The sequence below is a fragment of the Dipodomys merriami genome, unplaced genomic scaffold, assembly GCF_024711535.1.
Source record: "Dipodomys merriami isolate MVZ:Mamm:240054 unplaced genomic scaffold, mDipMer1.0.p SCAF_33, whole genome shotgun sequence".
In the NCBI taxonomy this organism is placed as follows: Eukaryota; Metazoa; Chordata; class Mammalia; order Rodentia; family Heteromyidae; genus Dipodomys; species Dipodomys merriami.
The window spans coordinates 10161508-10175541 of NW_027204826.1; the positions used below are offsets into that span (position 1 = coordinate 10161508).

The 14034-nt window shown below is 39.9% G+C and overlaps 1 protein-coding gene across 8 annotated transcripts in view; it reads right to left on the reverse strand.

Annotated features, from left to right (window-relative positions):
- The window catches only part of Tjp1 (tight junction protein 1), a 188219-nt gene that overhangs the window by 16864 nt on the left and 157321 nt on the right, over nucleotides 1–14034 (reverse strand). For 4 of the 8 annotated variants that reach the window (XM_070043121.1, XM_070043120.1, XM_070043119.1 and 1 more), the window contains 10 exons: nucleotides 12393–12501; nucleotides 10793–11012; nucleotides 9876–10060; nucleotides 9681–9776; nucleotides 6903–6985; nucleotides 5919–6129; nucleotides 5506–5606; nucleotides 2115–2465; nucleotides 1547–1786; nucleotides 49–918 (listed from right to left, as the gene is read on the reverse strand). In XM_070043121.1, coding sequence (XP_069899222.1) covers nucleotides 49–918; nucleotides 1547–1786; nucleotides 2115–2465; nucleotides 5506–5606; nucleotides 5919–6129; nucleotides 6903–6985; nucleotides 9681–9776; nucleotides 9876–10060; nucleotides 10793–11012; nucleotides 12393–12501 — 2466 coding nt within the window. The remainder of the gene's footprint in view (nucleotides 1–48; nucleotides 919–1546; nucleotides 1787–2114; nucleotides 2466–5505; nucleotides 5607–5918; nucleotides 6130–6902; nucleotides 6986–9680; nucleotides 9777–9875; nucleotides 10061–10792; nucleotides 11013–12392; nucleotides 12502–14034) is intronic. The other 4 variants (XM_070043126.1, XM_070043125.1, XM_070043122.1 and 1 more) reach the window with 1 other exon arrangement.

The following is a 14034-nucleotide window of genomic DNA, read 5'->3' on the forward strand; positions in this document are numbered from 1 at the left end:
TGCTCTTCACTTCCCTACCTGCGTATCCAGGCACACTGATGTTCTCACCTTAAAACTGACAGCGTCAGTCCCATCCTTCTTGTTCTCCAAGGATGCGGATCTTTTGTTCTCAAACATTTTAACTCTGGTGAGAACAGACTGTGGTTTCATTGCCGGATCCTCTTCCTCTTCAGTTAGGGTTGGGGGTGGGGGCAATGGTTTGGCAGTTGCAGGAAGGGCTTCGGGCTTATGTTGGGAGGAAGGTAGCAGAGGAGGGACAACCGCAGCACCATGAAGAGGCTCGTAAAGGCCTGCTTTGGAGGTAAATCCTTGTGATGGTACTTGCTCATAATTTCGTGAGTACTGGTCAAAATACGGCTTGGGCTCCGAGGGCTTAGGAGCAGCTGAGTAGGGCTGGGCTTCCGGTCTGTATCTGCTGTGCATATCATATCCGGGGACTGGCTGCTCTTCACGTCGTAGGGTGGAGGTTCTAGGTGGTGGTTCATAGCGTGGTCTACTGTCATAAGAAAGAGGGGCTGGTTCTTCAAAACGTTGGAAATAGCCTCGTTCTGAGGACTCTGCTGGTAGCTGTCTGGAGTCAAGGTCTCGAGGAGGCTGACTATGGAAAGGGGGCCGAGGCTGGGCGGACTGTCTGTCATCATAGTAAGACCACTGTTCTTCATAGGGAGGGACTTGCTCTTCATATTGCAGGCGATGGTCATAGTTTCGAGAGAACTGGTCCGTATAGTTTGAGGAGTCATATCTGTATGTGGGCTGCTCAAGGTCTCTGCTGGCTTGCTTCTCTAAGTATGGCAGTTGGGGTTCATAGGTCAGATTTGCCTCTTTGTCTGGCCTCTGGCCTGGGTGGCCAACAGCTGGCTGTTTCAAGATGTGATTCTGTCTCATCATTTCCTCAGGATATGGATCTTTTCTATACACCTGTATAAAAAATTCACACTTGAGAAAAAGGGATCATTTTCAATTCTACTCTATTTAATAAATACTAAATTATGACGAACATATGAAAATATGTTCCACCATTTTATTACCAGCATAGACAAGATTAGTGGAGAAAGCTAGTTTAAGTAAAGCGCAAAATTTGCAGGTAGGGGCTTTCATGTTTTAGCAAATTCTAAAAGAAAAGTGAGTTAAAGATAAATTAATAAATTTAGTAGAAAATTAATGCATTGAGCTGATTCCAGTTGATTTTTGACAGCAAAAATGAAAATCAGAAACTGTATGGTTGCCACAATTTGCATCAACAACAAGATTGATGACGGGTCTCAACTACATTTTAAGGAATTCTGGAAGCTACCGAAAACCCAAAATAAAGATAATAAAAATCTTAAAAGCACACATCTCAGTCAAAGGGCCTCTTTCTCAAATCATCAGTAGACCACGGGAAGCCATGCACACTACGAAACAGAAAGGATCTGTACTGAGTTGAAGCACTAGAGTGCGTAAGCCCACAGTAAAAAGCAAAGGAAAACTGAAAGGGTAAAGCAACAACAATCATGTGTAGATTGATGGAGAGCAACAGATCAGTGCGGCACTGCGGCACAGGTACCTTTGCTGGATCTACATGCGACGGCAGTGATGCTTCTTGATCCCTTAGCATTATGTGAGCTGCCTCAGCACTTGGTGTTCTTAAAGAATCAGCTTGTGGTGAGTGACAGGTAGAAGGAGCTGGGGTGGGCTCCTCCAGTCTGACATTAGTTAAATTTACATTGGGATTAACTGCAGAGGTTGATGATGCTGGGTTTGTTTCAGGCGAAAGGTAAGGGACTGGAGATGAGGCTTCTGCTTTCTGTGAAGTTTTTAAAATATTTTAAATATAGTGTTTTTGTTTCCTGCTAACTTCTCACGTCAATTTATCGTGACGGCAGACATACATTTAAAGGCCCTGAGTAGCAATGTTTAAGTTATCACCTACTGTACTAATTTTTTTAATTCAATATATTGCTGTGTAAGTTGAACACACTTTTAAAATCTAGAATTAAGTCCTTGGTACTTTGAAACTAAAGATTAAGTCTTAATCTGGACAAAGGACAAAATATATTCTTTCATTCAATCACCACATTGTCAAATTTAATAATGCACTGCTAGCTACAAAACGTCGAAGGCTCACTGCTTACCTGTTGAGAGGCTGTCTTAAATCCAGGGGAGTCTATTCTATGAATAGGTTGTGGCTGCGCTTGTGGTGGGTAAGGAGGATATGTTTGGTTTTCATGATGCATTCCAGAGGAGTCCTCTCTTACAGGCTCAGAGGACCGTGTAATGGCAGACTCCGGTGGAGTCCCCACCTCATCATTAAGAGTTTCATCTAGTTCTTGATCAGTGTAGGCCCCGCCTTCTGTATCTGTGTCTTCATAGTCAGAAGTGTGTCTACTGTCCGTGCTATACATTGAGTACTCACTACCTGGGGCTGACAGGTAGGACAGACGATCATCATGCAAATCAAGGTCATCACTTGTAGCACCATCCGCCTGGGTCAAATAAAAGTAAATTAAAAATTTTATTCAGCAGTTCTTTAAGAGATGGCCTTTATTTTACAAGGGAGACTGGAAAAGGATATTTTTGTTGGAGAAATCGTATCTGTTTCTTGAAACTTCTGGTGAAGAAAGGGCAAGAAGATAGTACACGCACACATGCAGACATACATAGCACCACTGAGATCTGAAGGGCTTGGATAGATGCAACGGTGATCGGCCAACCAGAACAAAGCTAGACTCCAGGGCTCAGCCCCAGAGAACAATAAAGACATCCTGGCACTATACATATTTATAAATGTAGACACTAGCTTTTTATTAGTGCAAAGCCAAGGTGAAGAGGGAGAATGCTAACAAACCAAGCTCATAAACACAAAGACACACTGACAGAACAGTGCATGTGAGAATAACTACAATAAACCCCATGGTTCAAGTTGAATAAGAGATACTATGTTCAGAAAACATATTTTTAAGGTTGGCCTTTATGGAAGCTTTTTATGGAACAAAATCATCACCTATGTAGTGGTTGTCCCACTCAATTAAGAAGATGTTTTAAATTACTTTTTACAGAAGTAGTTAGTATTCAGTAGATGAAAAGGAAGAAATTTGGTTATGCTTCTCTTTTGCAAGAGCTCTGATAACTTCTAATGGTCTACAGTCTACATCAGTTTCGGAGGCAATCAGAAAGTGAGGAGTATTTGACGGAAAAGGAATTCTGTGATTGTAATCAGCAGATTTTTACTAGGCACTAATTTGAAACTAGGACCTGAATTAACAGAACAGTCCTTGAAGATGTTGCCTAGACATGGTACCTAGTTAAGCCTGAGGCGCTGAGGAATATAGAATCCGGAAATCAGAAGGTATATGATGAATTTTCACATTGAATGAATGAATGACAACTCTAAGACTTTTGGTCTCCACGAACAGCCTAACTAAGTAGCAGATTTAGTGCTCCCTCACAAGACTGCTGTGCCAAGGAGCACAATCTCGGGAGTCAGGATGCCTGAATAGAGCTTTTCATCAAATCCCAGCTTAGTTCCATAAGCGTGTGAACACTTGTCTTCCTGGTCAGAAACATGAAGGTGTGTCAGGCCTTCCCTTCTTGTTTCTATCAAGAGTATCTGCCAGCCGAGGGAGCGAGAGAATCCCAGGGCTTGAAACCTCACTGGCTTCTAAATGCTATAATGGTTGCTGCAGAAGAATGTATTCTTGCTATCTACTTCTAATCTTTAACTTGCCAGGGAAATATTTAAAGCCTGGGGAAGAGTAACTGAGAATTCACCAGTCCACCTCATTTCTACACCTGGTTTGAAATGCACAAATAAGCAAGAATCATGGGTTGTTTTGAACCAGGAAATGTTAGTTACATCTACATGGTAAGAATGCTTCAAGATGACTTCTCTTGATTTAGTAGGAACCGTAAAAAAGGAAACTCTTCCAAGCAATTAGGACAAATTAGTTGAGCAAAGTCAATGTGAAACCAAGTGTTTTTTTTTCTTTATAGTCTGATAAAGTACAATTAGATGTCAGGGCAGGAAGAGAAATCAAGGCTGATTTAAGTTGTAACAACTTTTCTTAGTTTTAAAATGCATCCCATCTATTCAATAATAGATCATCCATGTTTCCTCAAATGGAAGACTAAAGTCAGATCTGTATTTTAAAGGCAAGCAAAGAAAGGAAGTACATAATATTCCAAAGAGATATTTTAGAAAATTAAGATTGTGACTAAAAAAACAAACAAACAAAAAAACACCTCTCAGGAGCAAAGATTTAGACTTGTTTCAAAAGTTTACTAGTGAAAGCCATTAATATTCTACCTGACAAGAGACTAACAGAAGTGCATATAGTTTATAGAAGTTTAGTAGGGCAAAGCCTGCAATTTTTTTTTTCTATAATTGCCACAAAAGTAAAAACTTGATAACTGTGTTGCTGTAGTGTAGTGCTTTTTTCCCCCACCTTGAATTTCCTCTTCTGGTGTCTCTGCTGACATGTAAATTATTTAGAGATCCTGGCCTCTCACCAGCATGGTCTACCCCCCAAATAGTATATGATGACAAAAAGTACGGTTCTGCTGTTTAACCATAGCTGAGCATGGTGCAGCATGGCTAGCTATAAACACTAGGAGCCACTGTTTGCAGAGGCTGTGTGTCTGGAAAGGGGCACATGGTCTTACTCATGCATCATGCACTACCAGCCAGGCGGAGGACGACGGTAAAGGCCATGCAGGGGCAAAACACAACAAAAACCAAACCAACGAGGAAACACAAAAAAATGAAACAAAAAACTTCCCTAACAAGCCAAACTTACTAATAGTGCACTGATCTGAAGAAGGTAAAAGGCATTATAAACAAAGTTTCCTTTAACAGTGTACTTTGAGAAATGATGAACTCTCCAAACAAAACACAAAGACCGTTTCCATCCCAGGACTGCTACAAAACCAGGCTGACTATAGAAAGCAATTATTTTAAGCTGGCCATTTGGGTGCATACAAAATCAAAACTTAAAACCAAAAAAGGTCTGTTGTACTGAATATTTCCCAGGTTAAAGAGGTTATAATGGGTGCTAAGTGGGGAAAATATTTGCAAGGTAAAAAAACTAACGGGAATATTTACAAGGCTTCTCATGGTCTTTATCATGCTAGTGGCCGCTGTGGCAGCCCTCAAGTCAGGACCAAGCCCTGCCCCATGCATGCTGAAGACAGCACTCCGGGAGATGCTCAGGCCAGTCCAAATCCCCTCATTTCACAGAAAATTGAAGTCAGGTTCAAAGGGAATTGGTTTTCATCAGAATTTGAGAATTCGTCACAAAGAATCCCACTGGAGTAGCTATTTAATAGGGACAGAAATTTCAGAATCTCTTAGTATTGAAAACAGCTTTTATCACCCCTACATACAAATGTTAAAAACACAAAAGCTAACTTTTCCAAAGTTACTTTTATGTCTCAGTTCAGTAAGAAAATTCTGGTAACTCAAAGGCATCCTTGGCTAGTTGTAAAATTTAATAAATGAGTCAAGCAACTTAATAGGAAATGTCTTACCTTTCCCTCTGAAACCCAGACCAGCTGGTTCTGTTGTTGTTGAACTGCTTCTTTCAATGCACCATACCAACCATCATTCATTGAATTTAAATTAATTGTAGCTGAGAAGAAATCAATAGTTTTATGGTTAAAACACTGCCAACAGTCAGAATTCACGCAACAATTTTTTTGTTTTTAAAGAAAAGCATCATTACTGAAAAAGATGGTGCTAGGGGATTAAAAACATTTGAAATTTCTATTTTGGACATTGTACATTTACTTTTTATTCAAACATTTTCCTTCAATTCTTAACATGACTTGAAGTTTTCCAAGCAAAGATCATGTAAAAATTTTAGTATTTGAACAATATAACATTTTTGCCTGTATACTGTTGCCTGGACATTTTAAACTGAAAGAAGAATTAATATACTCACTTGTAAAAAGGTGATGATTATTTTTACGAAGTTTATGAGATCGTTCATATAGTTTCCTGGCACTTTTCCGAGATTCTGGACATAACCTCATTCTCATCGTTTTCACACCTTGCTTAGAATCCGGGTTAAGAAATACAACAATTGGATACCACTGTGCATAATTAAGACGATCAACAGCATTTGGTGTTACATCTAACAAAGCATGTTTGTCCTGGAGAAAGAAAAGTATGAAACAAAAATATTAAATATAAGACATCATTAGTATCTTCAAAATGGCCACAGCTTATAACTACGTCTCAATTTTAATAAAACTTTTTTAGGATGTCTTAGGAGAACATGTTAAAAATACGTAACCAGAAGTTAATTTCTAACATACTTTAAAACTTAAAAAATCAATGCATATTTAAGACATGGCTACAGTACATACAACTGTGCTACATGAAAAAAAGCTCATCAATTCAATTTTCCTGGCATTCTCTCTCACTTTAAGTGCACCCTGAGTTGCACTATTGAATAGTCTGTCATTTTGAACATCATATATTATTGCAGTAATAAAGGATCACCTTTTGCTGCTTATAATAACTACTCCTTTGAAAGTGGTTACTATTAATGTCTTTTGCTAAGGGCTTAATTTGTTTATGGTGTATCAATTAAAATCTGAGGAAAACTATTTTTGCTTTCAAATTAAATCAAGTTTTCTTTTCTTATTCAGAAACACAGCATTTTAACTTTTAAAGCAAGTCAGTCAATCTTATTCTTTTGGTCAGTAATGGGATTTGAACTCAGGGCCTGGGCACTGTACCTGAGTTCTTTTGCTCAAGGCTAGCACTCTACCACTTTGAGCCACATCGCCACTTCCAGTTTTCTGGTGGTTTCCCATACCAACTGGCTTTGAACAGTGATCCTTAGATCTTACCCTACTGAACAGCTAGGATTACAGGTGGGCTATCAGCACCCAGCTTAGGTCAATCTTTAGTAACTTACTTGATCTATTATTTGCTTGATTGTATGAAGGCGAATAATGCCAGAGCTACGTTGGTCAGTTCCAGCATCTCGTGGTTCACTCTCTATGTACAAAGACAGGACAAAAAAAAAGTATATTTTCATTTGGTTAGATCAGATGTTCCCGACTACTAGGCACAAAAGAAATTCTGGATCCTGTGGCGAGCTGTGCATTTTGGCCTGTAGTAGAGGTCTAGTGCAGATGAGCAAATACTCTTCCCCCTAAGCAACTTCTTCTTATTCACTGTGAAAGCCAACCCCCGCCCCCACAGCCCATTAAGAACCAGACTAGGACTGGAACCATCAGGACTGGAAGGAGGCAAATGGGGAAAATAAGGGAATAAAGATTGTTAGTAGTCAAGACAATAATATGATGCAGTAATTTCCAAAAAATGCTAATAAACACAAAAAAATCATAATGGACAACCTATCAAAATTTAAAAAATCAATTAGTACAAGCTGAGTAAAAATTAAACATTGTCACTCAGCCAAAAGAAATGATTAAATGCAATAATTCTCTCAATGAGATCAAGACTTTTCTTCAAACTGTATTCAGTCTTCCAGAAAAGTAAAAATCTGTGTTTGATGTAAATAAAAAAATACCTAAACGTAAAACAGTATGAGTTTTTCATGTTTACTGTTTTTCCAGTGTTTATCCAACTACTTGTATATTCTGGGAAAAACCAGCCACTAGAAATTGATAAAATGTGAAAAAAAGGTATGCATGTTTTTCTTTTACTTTTTTTTGTTTTTTGTTTTGCCGGTTGTGGGGTCTGAACTCTGAGCCTGGGCACTGTCCCTCAGCTCTTCAGCTCAAGGCAAGCGCTCTACCACTTGAGCCACAGCGCCACTTCTGACTTTTTCTGCTTATATGGTGCTAAGGAATCAAACTCAGGGCCTTTTGCATGCAAGGCAAGCACTCTACCACTGAGCCACCTTCCCAGTCCCTGAGGAATAATTCAAAGAGGACACTAACTACACAACTTGAGCCCCAATGATGACAGCATGGGCACAGAGTAACCTGACTCAAGCATTAGCCCTCCCCATGGCTGAGTTCTAGAAATGTTTATAACTGCTCACCTAATTCTTCTCCTAAATTTGGTTAAAAATGGGAGTCACTAACAACTTCTACAAGTAATCTACAAACAATGGCCAAAAGACTTCTAAGACAACAACCAAAAAAGCCCTAATAAACAGAATGAGAAATCAGAATAACAATTTCTAATTTGTTCCAATTTTACTATCCTATGTCTGCAAATCTGACATTATTTACTTACAACTTTATCATCAACCAAATAAAAAGCAATCAAAAAAAGATATTGTTGTGATCTTTAACAGTATGTAGTTAGCAAATGTTAAAAAGAAGCATAGCTGGGCACTGGTGGCTCATGCCTGTAATACTAGCCTCTCAGGAGGCTGAGATGTGAGGATCATGCTTCGAAGCCAGCCCAAACAGAAAAGTTCTATTTTTTTTTTTTTGGTTATGGGGCTTGAACTCTGGGCCTGAGCGCTGTCCCTTAGCTCTTTAGCTCAAGGCTAGCGCTCTACCAGAAAAGTTTTTTTTTTTTTTTTTTTTTTTTTGGGGGGGGGGGGAGGTCCGGTTGTGGGGCCTGAACTCTGGGTCTGGGCGCTGTCCCTCAGCAATTCAGCTCAAGGCTAGCACTCCACTTGAGCCACAGCGCCACTTCCGGCTTTTTTTCTTTTTGCTTATGTGGTGCTGAAGAATCGAATCCAGGGCCTCAGGCATGCAAGGCAAGCGCTCTACCACTGAGCCACCTTCCCAGCCCCAGAAAAGTTCTTTATCTCCAATTAACCACCAGAAAACCGGAAGTGGCTCTATGACTCAAGTGGTAGAGTGCTTGCCTTGAGCTGAAGAGCTGAGAGACAGCACCCAGGCCCCAAATTCAGGCCCCACGACCGACTGGGGGGAAAAAAAAATGGAGTATAGACTCTCAGACTTTCCTACATACCTGAACTAGCTTCAAACCACTCCTCAAATCTCAGTTTACATGAACAGCTAGGATTATAAGCATGAGCCACCCGTGTCCAGCTTCATAGTGGTATTTTTGTAATTAGAAAAATGCAGTTTAAATTTTTGCATGGAATTTAAAGCCAGCTAGATTGGTCATGATTAAGTCTATATATATATAAATTACAGAATACCCAAGCTAGTGAAACAAAGGCTCTGTGAGCAAAACATATTTGACATGCAAAGTACTAATGCTACTACAGTCTCTGCATTTCACATTACTATAAATGTTTGTGGTAACTACTAACAGCATCAACCATCCTTTATTGCCCTCTTTATGTATTTATATATTTCAGTGTTTCTGTTTAATGATTAAAAGCACTGAACTGGAGCCAGAGAGCTGGGATCAATGACGTCTCATTTTGCTCATTAGGAAAGTTTAGAATACAGTCAACCAGCTTAGGCCCCTGGGTTTCATTCAGTATAAATACCTAAACTCCTAACTGCCAGTGTCACTGTGAGAATAAATGAGGATCATGTGCTAAGCAGTCTTTATATGATGTGGCCAATCTCATAAACAGTGTTTCTTCTCACTGAAGGGAATGGGTAGAAGGGGGACAAAAATCACACAGGATTCCCTTGGATTAAAAGACAGGGCAGGCAAAACTGCAAATTCCTCACTTACAAAAAGCTTTGCTTTCATTAAATGAATGGGTGAGATCCAGCCTTTTCAGGGAGCTAACTGGTAAAGAGCTTCAAGCTCACCTGAATTCAGTCTTGAAGCTACTTACTTGCAATCTGATAAATATCTGGCTCTTCTCTTGCCAATTTTTCTCTGGCAACATCAGCTATTGGTCCAAAGATGGTTACAGGCCTCAAGAATCCAGCTGGGGAGAAATTAAAATAAAAACCATATAGTTTACCCTTTGCTTTCTTAAACATACTAACATTAAAGATATTACGTTAATCTACAGAAACTAAACTACCTTCTCGGAGAACAACCCTTTCATACGCCGGAAACTTGGTTTGAACTGGCTGGGCTGACAAGTCCTCTCTGCTTTTTCGGAGATTTCTCTTGGAGCTGCGAAGTCCTCGGAATCTCCAAAAATCTGCACGGTCTCCTCCTGCTGTTTTTGGAAGTGTGTACTGTACACTGGCTAATTGCTCAGCTCTATGCAAGAAAGGATAATTTTTTTTAATTTTTTTTTTTTTTTTGGTCAGTCATGGGGCTTGAACTCTGGGCCTGGGTGTCCCTCAGCTCTTCAGCTCAAGGCAAGCGCTCTACCACTTGAGCCACAGCACCACTTCTGGCTTTTTCTGCTTATGTGGTGCTGAGGAATCAAACCCAGGGCCTCATGAATGCAAGGCAAGCACTCTACCACTGAGCCACCTTCCCAGCCCCAAGGATAAATTTTTTTTTTTTTTTTTTTTTTTTTTGTCGGTCGTGGGCTTGAATTCTGGGCCTGGGCACTGTCCCTCAGCTCTTCAGCTCAAGGCGAGCGCTCTACCACTTGAGCTACAGCGCCACTTCCGGTTTTCTGGTGGTTTATTGGAGATAGGAGTCTCCCAGTCTCTCCTGCCCGGGCTGGCTTTGAACCGTGATCCTCAGATCTCAGCCTCCTGAGTAGGTAGGATTACAGGCGTGAGCCACCAGCGCCCGGCAGGATAAATATTTTTAAAAATTATTTAAAACCCAATATGGACAAAGAACCACAATAAGATGAAATTTCAAAATACTGTGTGGAAGTTCACATGTGGTTTAAAATTCAACATTACAATAAAATAATAGGGGTTTATACAACTAAGTCAGTCAGGCTTCAGTTTAATACAATGAAAAGTAATTCTCTACTACCAAATTCTCCCCAAGGAGATTGCAGTTTCCTATCAGTTATTCAATCCATACCTGTTCTTATTAGGAATGATGCCTCGTTCTACCTCCTTATGATTTTTGCCAATTCGAATAGCAAGCCATGAGCCAAGTTTTCCATTGTACAAGGTATCCACGACACGGAACACCTCTCCTTTGTTAAAACTAAGTCCATAGGGAGATTCCTTTTCATATTCAAAATGGGTTCTAATATAGAAAGAATCTCCTACATCTGATTCCACAATTCGGCGATAAACTAAAAGAAATCAAAATAAACAAATTATCAATACATAGTGGGTAAATAATCGACCCACAACAAGACATTATGAAAATACCCCGATCCAGCAAATGCCCAGCTTTTCCTTCATCAGGTGTTATGCAAGGACTTCTTCCCATCTATCACATTCACCATGCCTCATGAAATGGTCACTTGGCATCTCATTATGCACTTAAGAAAAATGATGCAGAACCATATCAAAGTAATTTGCACAAAGTCATATACCTGGGCTGGAGGCCTGGCTCAAAGAATCAAGTGCCTTCTAGCAAGCCCAAGGCCCTGAGTTCGATACTCAGAAGTACCACCAATGCTGCAGGTCTACTTTCTATTCATATCATTTCTATTTATTCCATTTTTTTTGGGGGGGGGGGTGGTCATGGGCCTGAACTCTGGGCCTGGGCACTGTCCCTCAGCTCTTCAGCTCAAGGCTAGTGCTCTACTGCTTGAGCCATAGTGCCACTTCTGGCTTTTTCTGCTTATGTGGTGCTGAGGAATCAAATCCAGGGCCTCATGCATACAAGGCAAGCACCCTACCACTGATCCACCTTCGCAGCCTGAAATAAGACTAAATGTTCTTTTGTTGTTGTTGTGAGGCTTGAACCCAGGGCCTGGGCATTGTCCTTGAGCCTCTTTGTGTCAAGCCTAGCGCTCTACCACTTGAGCCACAGCACCACTTCCTTATTCCATATTGTAAGTCAGTTTTTCCCACATGGGTGACTGCGCTCCCCTCCGCTCCCCAGACACTCTTGCCAGCATGTGCAGGCACGGTGAATGTTTCAACCGTGAGTTGAAGGGGCAGAAAAAGTACACTAAAAACATCTCCTATGATGAGAGAGGCTCAGGATGTTCTGAAACACCCAATGCACAAAGAAGCCCTTCAGACAGATTTACCTGAGCTAAAATGTCAATAGTGCTAAGGCTGGAAAATCTCCTTTTCAGTAATAAAATGTATGCATTGTAGCACAACCACCTGAGTGCACTGCTCAGAAAACATCAGCATAAAATTTGGAAGGGCTATGTATTTTCTATAGTTCTGATAGGTAATTTTTTTCATCACTTTTGTAAAGGGTTCACTGGTATTTTACTTGGGCCTATCAATGTACTGTGCTGATGGTCAAGACTGTGTGCTTCTAAAAAAACTTAAATAAAATTATCTCAGAAAGCAACACATTTAATTATCACTGATTTATTTTTTTATTTCTTTTGCTATGCTCCCCAGGAAGCCCTATGCTCCTACTAAGTGCTGGCATTAGAGGCTTGTACTACCATAGTCAGCTCCAATTTACTTTAAAAAAAACTCTATAAAAGTCCTCCAAATTCCTACCAGTTTACTTTCTCCATTCTCTGAGCATATCTTACCATCCTTCTTCTTTTGAGCCAATATGGTCACTTCTTCACCTTTTGGGAGGTCAAGGAGGAAAAGAACAGCTTCTTCTCGTATGATATTGGTGAAATCTACATTGTTTACCTATTAAAGTAAGAGTCCATACATGAACCTTGACTGCTTTAAGAATGTAAGTACATTTCAGAGTCTACCTAGTTGAAAATATTACACTTTTAAAAGGAAAAAAAAACTTAGTTTTTGGGGTTTTTTTTTGCAAGTCATGGGGCCTCAACTCAGGGTCTGTGGACTGTCTCTGAGCTTCTTTTGCTCAAAGCTAGTACTCTACCACTTGAGCCACCGCATCACTTCCAGCTTCTTTTATTTATGTGGTACTACAGAATCAAATCCAGGGTTTCATGCATGGTAGGCAAGCATTCTACCATTAAGCCACATTCCCAGGCCCCCAAAAACTTATTTTGTTTTGGAGAAAATAAATAAGCTTTAATTTTAAATAAGCAGAAACCAAGTAAATAAAGATGTGAATTTAGTGACAATGTATCCTGAACTAAAGATCATCTATTGTAAAATTTAACTAATTTGGACCAAAAAGGACAACTTTTATTATTGTGAAATCTCTTGGTTTCAAATCTTATTAATTCTATGAATTTCCAACATAGCCCTACTTTTTACTAGTTGCTACAAAAGAAATCAAAAGAAACAAGGATGTGAAAATGATAGAATGCATTGTAGTGATCCTGTAACAGCAACTCTGTAAGTAGACAACTCACTATTTACTTGCAATTAATTTACTTGTATCATAAATTCCAAGGTACCAAAATGAAATCTCTCAAAATGTCACCATGGGGTAGGGGATGGAGGGTTAGTCCTTCTTTCTGCCTTTTGGAAATTTCCCACATTAAAAAGAAAAAATCAAAAGCCAAACAACTCACTTTTATAGGAACTTATTGATTTTCACTTTTACTAGTACTAGACTTTTAGTGGGTTTTGAACTAGGGCCCTGGTGCCTCCCGACTTGAGCAACGCCTCCAGCCCTTACAACACAGATAGTGAATATAAGGAAGAACAGTCTTCAAGAAGGATATATAAAATGATGTATGATGACAGCTGAGGTTGTACTCATCAATGATGACAGTGGTTAAGATGAAACCTATGACCAGAGTGACTGGAAGGAAATAAGGAAAGGGATTCAACCATCCCTTGAATAAGTTAAATAACAAAGCAGAGAAACAGGACAGTGGACAACAGATGAAGAACAAGAGAGGACGAAGGAAGAGAAGGAACGAAGGTGTGGGTTTCTAGAGTAGACAGGAGACTGAATTCATACAGGCAGGAGGTCCTGTGAAAGCAGACAAACCAGAACAGAGGCAGCAGCGACACTTTGAGGTAGCAAAATAGAGAGAATGAGGGAATTCTCATGACTGACTTGATCTTTTAATTAAAATGGGATACAGTTGATCTACAGAAATCAAATGGAGATTTGGATATTCTAAAATGAGACGTGAGAGGCAGATAAAAATAGTATCATTGCTAGAAAACCCTGTTCATGGTAAAATGAAGTAAGGAGGAACAGAGTTCCCTTGGACAGGGAAAAAACGGGAAAAGGAAAGGCATCATTGAGAGACCCCTATCTAGCCCAGGCTTCCCAGGCTTTTTTGA